At 37.8% G+C, this 10,781-nt stretch overlaps 1 protein-coding gene across 1 annotated transcript; it reads left to right on the forward strand.

Annotated features, from left to right (window-relative positions):
* Positions 1 to 9,821: 9,821 nt before the first annotated feature.
* OR2AE1 (olfactory receptor family 2 subfamily AE member 1) lies at positions 9,822 to 10,781 on the forward strand. The gene has a single exon (NM_001389057.1). The coding sequence runs from the start codon at positions 9,822 to 9,824 to the stop codon at positions 10,779 to 10,781; it is 960 nt and encodes a 319-aa protein (NP_001375986.1).

Consider the following 10,781-nt stretch of genomic DNA (forward strand, 5'->3'; position numbering starts at 1 on the left):
TGAAGATTCACCAAATGAGCTCCATATATTTTAACCTATGTATTTGTCACAACTTTCAAAAATCTGCAATTAATGTGGATAAGAACTAGCCACTGATGTCAAATAAAGGTATAGAATTGCAAAGAAAAAAAAGTTTCTGTTTGATATAGTTGGACAAAAATATATTGTTTTGCTAGTTTTTTTTTTAGTTTCATTTTTCCTGTTTTCTGCCGCCTCATTTTATTATGTTTTAAAAAATAAAATTCATTTCGTTTCCTCTACTTATATATACTTCTTTTAAAAACATCTTTAGTCATTGCCATAGAGTTTGCATTGTACATTTTGAAAAATCTGAATCTACCCTCAAGGAACATGTCATATAATGCATGGTGAAAGACTTTATAATAGTAGACCTTGTTTTCCAGGCAATAAATGCCCAATACATTGTTACCTTTAATGCTTTAAACACTTACTTGCTTTTAAACATCTCGTATGTTGCAAGTGTAAGGGGGCATGAACTGACACACACAAAAAAGGTGGAAAGGAGACAATGAAGAATCCAAGGTAACTGAAGACTCCTAAGAGGTTTTGGAAAAATGACTTCTAGCAATTGACTCCATTTTTGGAGCCAAGAGAGACTCTCCGGAAACAGAAAGTCACAACTCCTCTGGAATCTGGATATCGACAGTTTACCCTTCAATTCTTCATGATCTGGAGTCTTTTCAGGGCTAAAAGAAAGAATACAGAAGATAGATAATTCTGAAATAGAAAAGATTTCCAGAGTCAAAAGTATCAGGGTCCTTTGAAAAACTTGAAGGTACAGTTTATCTGCCTTTCCTCAGTTTTACCATTATCAGTGCTATGGTGGATATACAGAATACTTGTTGACAGATCATCCCATTTTCAGTTTCTCATTTAGCATGACATACACTTTCAGGTCTTGCTTCTTTACCCATTGTAAGAATCTCTGGCTTTTAGTTGAAATGTTTAGTCCATTTATACTTGATGAAATTATTGATATAGTTGAGTTTAAATCTACCAACTTGCTTGTTTTTGATTTCCCCTTTCTGCTTTTTTTTTTTTTTTGTATTACTCTCTTTGTGCCTTCTTTTGAGGTAATAAGATATTTAAAATTTTTATTTCATTTCAGCTTTTGGGTCTCTTTAAAGCTATACTATTAAAAAAATAAAGATTTAAAATTTGACATTTTGGTCAATTGTTCTTCAACAAGGGTGCCAGGAATACAGAATGAGGAAATTATTGGCTCTTCAATAAGTGGTTTTTGGGAAATTGGGTCCTTACACAAAAAGTCAAAATGAGGGGATCCCTGGGTGGCTCAGTGGTTTGGCGCCTGCCTTTGGCCCAGGGTGTGATCCTGGAGTCCTGGGATTGAGTCCCACATCAGGTTCCTGGCATGGAGCCTGCTTCTCCCTCTGCCTGTGTCTCTGCCTCTGTGTGTGTGTCTTTCATGAATAAATAAAATCTTTAAAAAATAAATCTTAAAAAAAGTAAAAATGATTTAAATATTAAATGTAAGATCTGAAACTGTAAAACCCCTAGAAGAAAACAGAGAAAAATCTTTTTTTTTTTTTTTTTAAAGAGGACATGAATGGACAACGGGTACATAGAAAAAGTGCTCAACATGCCGAATCATCAGGGAAATGCAAATCAAACCTGCAATGAAATACTGCCTCATTTATTTGGATGGCTATTACCAAGAAAGCAAAAGTTTATGGGAAACAGTATAGAGGCTCCTCAAAAAATTAGAACTACCATATGATCTAGAAATCCCACTTCTCACTATGTATCTTAAAGACTTGAAATCAGTATCTCAGATATCGTGCCCAGCACAGAGCCTGACATGTGACTTGATCCCATGACCTTGAAGTCATGACCTGAGCTGAAGTCAAGAGTTGGACACCTAACTGCCTCATGGTCCTGCTATGTTTGACAACATGGATAAATCTGGAGGACTTAGCTAAGTGAAATAAATCAGATGCAAAAGGACAAATGCTACATGATACCACTTATACATATAAGGAATGTAAACTAGTCAATTTCATAGAAGCAGAGATTAGAGTGGTGGCTGCAAAGGACAGGATGGGGAGAGAAATGGGGAAGTATTAGTTAAAGGGTATAAAGCTTCAGTTATACAAGAGGAATACGTCCTGGAAATGTGCTGTACAGCACAGATCCTATAGTTAACAAAATTTTAAGTATACAATACAATATTGTTAAGAGTGAGATCTTATGTTAAGTGTTCTTATCACCAAAAAATAATAAGGAAGGCAGCAGGAAATTTTGTAGGTGATGGGTATGTTTATGACATAGATTAGAATGATGGTTTTGTGGATGTACCTTGATCTCCAAACTCATCACGTTTTATTCATTAAATATATACAGATTTTTGTATGTCAGTCATACCTTATTAAAGTGGTTTGAACAAAATATCTACTTATTTCTCTTCTGATTTCTCCTTTGATATGCATTAGAGTTATGCTATTTAGTTAATATTTGAGATTTTTCTGATATCTTTCTAATTGTGATCTGAAAAAATACTTTGACCTAAATTCTTTAAAAATTTAATGATGCTTTTATTATACACAGTAGTATATGGTCCATCTTGATAAATGTTCCATATGCACTTGAAAGATGTGTACTATTCTTTTGTTGAAGGGGGTGTTCTACAAGTGTCAATCAGGTCTATTTAGTTCATAGTGTTTTTATTCCTCAAATATTTTTTTCTATCCTTTCTGTCTCTGCTATTTCAGGACTCCAATTATATGTATATTAGACTATTTAAGGTTGTCCTAAGGCTCACAGATGCACTGTTCATTATTTTTTCCATTTTTTCCTGTCTTGTTTCATTTTGAATAGTTTTTATTGCTGTCTTCATACACCAGTATTTTCTTTTGCAATGTTCAATTTGCTGCTAATTACCCTGGATTATTTTTCATTATAGACACTGTAGTTTTCAATGCTATAAACATGTATGTGTATGTGTTTTATTTTTCTTGCCTCTGCTAACATGCTTAATCCTTCCTTTAGCATTTTGAACAGATGGAATACAGTTTTTTTAAGATTTTATTTATTTATTCATGAGCGACAGAGATAGAGAAAGAGAGAGAGGGAGAGAGACAGGCAGAGGGAGAAGTAGGCTCTATGCAGGGAGCTTGATGTGGGACTCGATCCTGGGTCTCCAGGATTGCTCCCTGGGCTGAAGGCGGCGCTAAACCGTTGAGCCACCTGGGCTGCCTGGAATACAGTTTTAATAAGTGCAATGTCTTTGCGAATTCTGTCTGATCTAAACAACATAATCAGTAAGATACCCCAAGTTGGTATATTATCAGTTCTGGGTGGTTTCAAGTCACAGATTTTTCTATTTATTATGGGTAATATTTTCCTGTTTCTTTGCATGCTTCTTAATTTTTTACCGGATGCTAGACATTGTGAATTTACCTTGGCATGTCCTGGATATTTTTGTATCCCTACAAATATTCTTGAGCTTTGTTCTGGAATGCAATTAGGATATTGTTATTTGAATCCATTTAGATCTTTCTTTTTAGGATTTGTTAGGCAGAACCATAGCAGTGTGTGGTCTAGATCTAATTATTCCTCAGGACCCTTCTGCGTATCACACCAATACTCTGAAACAGATTTTCTGATTTTTTAAAAAGATTTTATTTATTTATTCATGAGACACACACAGAAAGAGAGAGAGAGAGAGAGAGAGAGAGAGAGGCAGAGGGAGAAGCAGGCTCCATGCAGGGAGCCTGACATGGGTCTCAATCCCAGGTCTCCAGGATCAGGCCCTGGGCTGAAGGTGGCGCTAAACCGCTGAGCCACCCAGGCTGCGCAGATTTTCTGATTTGATGGTGGGAACAACCACTATTAAATTGGAGTGGTAGAGTATTGGATGTGAAGCCATAAGTATAGCATCAGAGCTTCCAGATGTATGTATTCCCTCTATATAAAAATGCCTGAGAGAATATCAACAGAGAGACCCAAGCCAAGATGAAAGATAGGCAAAGAAGACAAACATAATTTTGGCAAACATAATAGGCAAACATATTTTTATGTTACTGAATCTAGCTGAGATCAGTTCTATCCCATTCATTGCTATGATTCCATACCCTTCCCTTAAGATAGTATAAGTTTTGTTTTATGTCACTTGAGTATTGTCACAAGAGTATTGATTAGTGCAAATTCTTAGTTGAACATGATATATTTATTTATTTGCTTTATTTGTAAGTCCATGGGGGAAGGGACTATGCTTGCATGTTAATCACTGTCCACATGCTACCCAAATACAGTGCTTGGGACACAGCAGATGCTTATCAAATATTTTTCAAAGAAATTAATGAATTGTATAAATGACATACTGCCTTAATTAGAGATTACATTCTGGTGAGAAAAAGAGCACCAGGTAAAAGTATTAGAAAGTAGGTTTTAAAAAATATTATATTTTTAAGTAATCTCTACACTCAATGTGGGGCTCAAACTTAAGAATTCCAAGATCAAGAGTTGATGCTCTATTGACTGAGCCAGCCAGGTGCTCCAACAGTGGGTTGTGAAGAAAGTAATGATACATTGGATCTACCCAAAGAATAAACCACAAGCTAAAATCCATAAAGTAGACATTTTAGTGTCTCAGTTGAGATAGAGAACAGAGAATAAATAGCTCAACATATCCCTATAATGGAAGAGCATGGTATGAGAATGAAATGGTAGTAAATAAAAAGAAGATGTACAGATATGTCATTTTCTTTTTAAACTTTTGTATCTGAAATCTTTTCACATATTAATGTAGTCTATAAAATTGGAGTTTGGCCCACAGTCAGGGTGGGAAAGACTAGTGGTAATTGCCTGCCTTCATTCTTTGACTTCTTTTCTATGATATGGCACATGGGGAAACCCTCAAAAGTGTGTTGTGAGCAATAGGGATTAGATCTTCCCTAGATTGTGCTCTCAAAAGAGTTGGATAGAAAGGGGTTAGAGAGATTTGGGTTCTAAGATGAAAAACAAGCCAAGACTCTAGGGATTACTTGACTTCATGGTTAATTGGCCCTTGGAGAAGATATTCCCATGTTATCTTCAGACTTACACTCCTCAAAATATCTCATTCCCCAGACCCCTACAAGCAAACTCCAAGCAAAGCCCTTTGGGAATGCTTATTTCAATGCATATGGCAAGTCTAATTGGCATCTTGAGTAATGGTTTCCAGAAGAGATTCAGGATGTGTCTTCTGGGCTGGGATCCCTGATGCCATATATTTAGTGTCCTCAGTTTGCCTCAGCTGACATCATAGGTCCTCTGGGTTAGAGGGATGTTCTATTTTTCGCAGATGGTACTCCTCCGTCCTCAAGATTGGTTCATGTCAGGTCAATTTTATTCTCATTATAACCCCTATGATTCCTGCTGAAGAATCATTTATGCAGTTAAGAAGGGGCCTATTCTAAAAATGCCAGTGCTAGGAAAAAATTCTTATTTTATCAAGCAGGAAAGGAAGTATAAAGGAAGAAGAGAGTGCCTTGAGTTATTCAAAATAGGAGAAAATCCCAAACAGATTTTCTTTTGATTCTGGATTCATTGATGATTATGCTAGTATTAAATGTAGTTTCTTAATCAGATCATATTAATGCAAATTCAAAGTTTGCATTACCATTTTGGGATGGAGCAGTGCTTCAGATATATGTTTAGAGGCAGATGAAGCATATGCATGATTCAAAGGCCCAACTGGTAGAGGTTAAAGAAGTTTAGTTATGCAATCTGTCCTGATGTGTACTGGAGTGTAAAATCTGAGTACTGATTGCAGGAGCATTACAGAATTTCATTTACTGTTGCTCCTGGTAATACTCTGTCACTAGGATAATTAATGTCAACAGTGGTGACTGTATAGGGCAATATCTTCTCTACCATTCCACTGGTAAATGGAGATTTCCAGGATTAGATAAGGAAGTCTGATGAACACCTCAGAAAAAAAAACCTGTTTGAATGATCAGTAGCCAGTGTGTGAGTCAGTGTGGACCTATTCAGCCTTCTCTATTCCACTTCTATACTTGTTCTGCCCACAAGTCTCTGCAGAGGGAATTTCAGGTAAGGTAAGGCTGGGACTAGGAAACCTTTATTAGAAACTAGGGCATCCTAAAGCATTGTCAGCTTATTTCCTCATCTCTTTAGCCTAAGGGTGATATTTGGTCAGTTCATGAAGAAAGCTGCCAGAGAAGGCAGAAGAAAAAATCACTTGAGGGCTACAAATCAGAAAGGGAAATTATTAGGAGAGTTGTCTAAGAGAAGAAGAGAGTCATGAATCAGGTGATGGAAAAGCTTACACTATGGGGCCTTACAGAGAAAGATGGAAACTGAGGAAGGAAATAGGAGAGCATATGGATACCTAAGTCAAAGCAAAATATGTGGGTGTTTCACTGCGTTGGAGTGATTGGAGGGAGCATGGAGAAAGTTTATTTTTTTTATTTTTTTATTTTTTTAGAAAGTTTAGCTCTTAGTCCACAAGAGGCTAAGTTTGAAATAACAATGTGAGGTGGTGGTCAAAAATAGTCTGTATTAATATGGAGAGAGAGAATAATAAATGGGACCTCTTATTGGTCAAATTATACTTTGAAGAACACATTGGGTTCTGAGTTATCTGCTTTAAAAATGAAGTAGATAATCTGGAATGCATTAAAATCTAGGGAAATGTTCAGGGAGGAAAAACATAAAGGGGGATGGTGTGGATATTCTGGGTATCAATTTGGACTATTATTCTTTTGAGTTGGGCTTCACCATGCAGACTAAGCTTTCATTATGATCAGCATTCATGTAAGAATTAGATAAAGGGCGGATCGGAAAATCTGGCTGGTTAAATGTTATAATCCTACTTTTATCAACCTGGATTTGAAGGCTCTCAGGCCTATCCAGGTAATATCTCCCTCTTATGTTCAAGTATATAAATATGGTGGCTTTGTTTATGTCCACTTGGCACCTATACACAACTCTTTAAACCATACTTAATTCCAAATAAAGACAATACCAAGTTGCATCTAACATGATACACCTATCCCATGTACAACCAAAAACATATTAAACTTTTCCTAAGAAGGGGATACAAAACACACCAAGTATTTTCCCATAAGATGATACAGAATCCCCTTTTTACCTTTAGATGAGTATTCATTCTACTCCTATCTCATTCATACTCCCCTTTTATATCCTATAATTTTAAATACTGAGATATGAAGTTAACTATATTAATATATCTTATGTTAGGAAAGGGATGACCCAGGGGAAGAAAACCAAAACATACAGGTAATGCACATATACAAAATGTTCATATCAAAATAAGGAAGAAATGCCTATAACTATTACACTTTTTGTTTCTGCAGCTGTTCCCATGATCATGGCAGGTGTTTATAACTATCTTCTTTTACTACTGATTCCATATTCCCTTTTTCCACAATTGGTCATGGTTCCCTGTCTGTGGAGTTACCCAAATCTTCATTCCTGAAGGCCATTAGCAGTCCTGTTTGAATTGGGTTGTTGTAGTTTTCCACTGACTTTTATCACAGGACATTTGAGTACAGAGAGGAAGCCTAGAAAATATCCTACATTCCTGACATACTCTTTATCCCTGCGGTGTGGTAGAAACTCAATTTCTCCTTACAAGTCAGGATCAATCACACCAAATCAGTAGAATAACCTCCTTTGCTTGTTGATTCAATGATATGAGGAGCCCAAAGTGGCAGGGTGGCAGTCTCAACTCTCAGTAAATGGAATCATTGTTGTTACCTGTGGAAGACTTTCTACCTTTGGAGCTAAGATCTTTAAACCAGCAAAGGCTAAAAGTCCAGAGATAGGAATAAAATGTTTGCTGGTGGATCATCGTTATAGATGTTATAGTGAGAGGACTCATTTCCATTTCCACCTCTTGATTCCCGGTCCTGTAAACCCTTGTGATGGGAGAAACAGCACCAGAAGCTGGATGCGGATTTAAAGCATATAGCACATCCTGGAGGACATTGCTCTAGCAATGGGAGTGTTGCCAACTAACTGTTGCTGTAACTGAATCTTCAAAAGGCTGTTCTACTGTTCTATCAAGACAGTTCTTTCAAGATGATAGTGTGGTAAGACTATTAGATTTCATGAACATGGGCCCAATCTCACACTTCATTTGTTGTGAAATGAGTTCCTTAGTCAGAAGCAATGGTTCTTGGAATACTATTATGGTGAATAAAACATTCTGTAAGTCCACAGGTGGTAGTTGTGGCAGTAGCACTGGAGGCAAGGAAGGCAAAACCATACCCAGAGTAAGTGTCTATTCCAGTCACAACAAAATTGTGTCCCTCCCACGATGGAAGCAGTCCAGCATAATCAGTCTGCCACCAAGCAGCTGGCTGATTCCCCTGGTGAATGCTGCCATATCAGGGACTCTGTGTTGGTCTCTTGTTGGCTGACTGGGCACCAGAAGTGTCTGTAGCTAGGCTGGTTTTGGTGAGTGGAGGTCCATGTTGCTGAGCTGATTCCTGCCACTTTGGCCACTTTGCTTATGAGTCCATTGGAATGAACAGGAGTGACTGAAAGAGTGTTAACTGATGTCACAGAATGCGTTGGCACTTAGGATGACTTATTTTATGGACAATAGTAATGGGTATTTCTTCCTTGTTTGTTATAGGAATATTTTGCATATTTTTTGTTATATGCAGGATAGTTACGTTAGGCAGAAGGATGACTTTGTTGTGTTTGTTGGTTTAAGGAGATGTGTATGAATGCCAAACTAACAGGGGATGGGCTCTGGTGGTCTTGAAATGTGTCAGCTTGCCTAAGGTGAACTTCACTTCTCAGAATTCCCATTTTTGTACAGTTTTGTTGAAAGAGGGCTATAGGAGAGATTCTAAGGGAGATTAGAGGGTGGAAGGGAAGCCCTATTTTGTAACTTGCATATGTTGTTGCTGATCTGCTGACTTACCTCATTGGTATGAGGCAGCAACTGGGCCTGAGTTGCTCTACCTCCCCCTGGATCCTCCTCTAGTTTCTCTGACTTGTGGGCCAAGTGTGCATGGTTAGCCTCACTAGGAAGGGCCCCAGCTTCAGCAAGATAACCATACCACCAATTCCAGAAGCAACAAGAGCTGATGTGAGTTTTAGTCTGCCTTTGTGGGTTTATTTAAGTTCATGCTTGTGGGTTCCAGCCTGCCCTTGATCTAATGCACTTCATTTCCATTTCCCTTCTTTACCACTTGCCCGATGGACTTCAAGTTCCACCATCAGACACTAAGGTGAGAGCCTTTTATATAGACTGCTTAACCAGCTTTCACAATTGTGTAAGGCCAAATTTCTGAACAATCCATTAAGTGCATATGTATATACCTTTATACTTACAAAAAATTGTACACATATATACTTATAAAAAAGTATATATCTAATATATATAAAATTTAGTACGTATATAAAGTATATATATACTTGTAAAAGTATATATGTGTATAAAGATATACACATATATGTGTGTGTATATATATTTCTTCCTTAATGAGGAGAGGCTTTTGTTTTGAAGTTTGGCACTTAATAGAATCTGTTCTGGAATTTCAGACTTACATTTGTACTGAGAGATTTGAAGTTTCTTTCTTTCTTTCTTTCTTTCTTTCTTTCTTTCTTTCTTTCTTTCTTTCTTTCTTTCGTTTACTTTAAGAATTAGAGCTGTTGAAGAATGAGAAATAGAAAAAAATTCTCTTCACAGATTCTTTGGTAGATCAAAAGGTGCTTACTGTCTTATTGCTGAACCCCAGTATTTCTGATATCACATTTCACCTCTGCTTCCTCTTCCCCCAGAGACTGAGAAAGGGGAGATGTGGCAGAGGAATCAGACCTTTCTGGCAGACTTCATCCTTGAAGGCCTCTTTGATGACTCTCTCATCCACCTTTTCCTTTTCTCCTTAACCATATTGGTCTTCCTTATTGCAGTGAGTGGCAACACGCTCACTATTCTCCTCATCTGTGCTGATGCCCAGCTTCACACACCCATGTACTTCCTGCTCAGTCAGCTCTCCCTCATGGATCTAATGCATGTCTCCACAACCATCCCAAAGATGGCTACCAATTATCTATCTGGCAAGAAGACCATCTCCTTTGTGGGCTGCGCTACCCAGCACTTCCTCTATTTGTCTCTGGGTGGTGGTGAGTGTCTTCTCTTAGTTCTCATGTCCTATGACCGCTATGTTGCCATTTGTCATCCACTTCGTTATACCATTCTCATGAACAGAAAGGTGGGATTGATGATGGCTATCATGTCATGGTTGGGGGCATCCATAAACTCTCTAATTCACACAGTGATCTTGATGCATTTCCCTTTCTGTGGGTCTCGGAAAATCCACCACTTCTACTGTGAGTTTCCAGCTGTTGTGAAGTTGGTGTGTGGAGACATCACTGTTTATGAGACCATAGTGTATATCAGCAGTGTCATACTTCTCCTCTTCCCCATTTTCCTAGTTTCTACATCTTATGGCTTCATCCTCCACAGTGTCATTCAGATGCATTCAGCTGGGAGTAAGAGAAATGCCTTTGCTACTTGTAGCTCTCACCTCATTGTGGTTTCTTTCTGGTTTGGGGCCTGCATCTTTTCATATATGAGGCCCAGGTCCCAGCGTACTCCATTGCAAGACAAAGTTGGTTCTGTGTTTTATAGCATCATTACTCCCACCCTCAATCCTTTGATTTATACTCTCCGGAATAAGGATATAGCTAAGGCTATGAGAAGAGTACTAGGGAGAGATATTCTCACTCAGAGACAGCAATTGCCATTGCCCTGA

Source organism: Canis lupus, chromosome 6, assembly GCF_011100685.1.
Source record: "Canis lupus familiaris isolate Mischka breed German Shepherd chromosome 6, alternate assembly UU_Cfam_GSD_1.0, whole genome shotgun sequence".
NCBI classification, from domain to species: domain Eukaryota; kingdom Metazoa; phylum Chordata; class Mammalia; order Carnivora; family Canidae; genus Canis; species Canis lupus.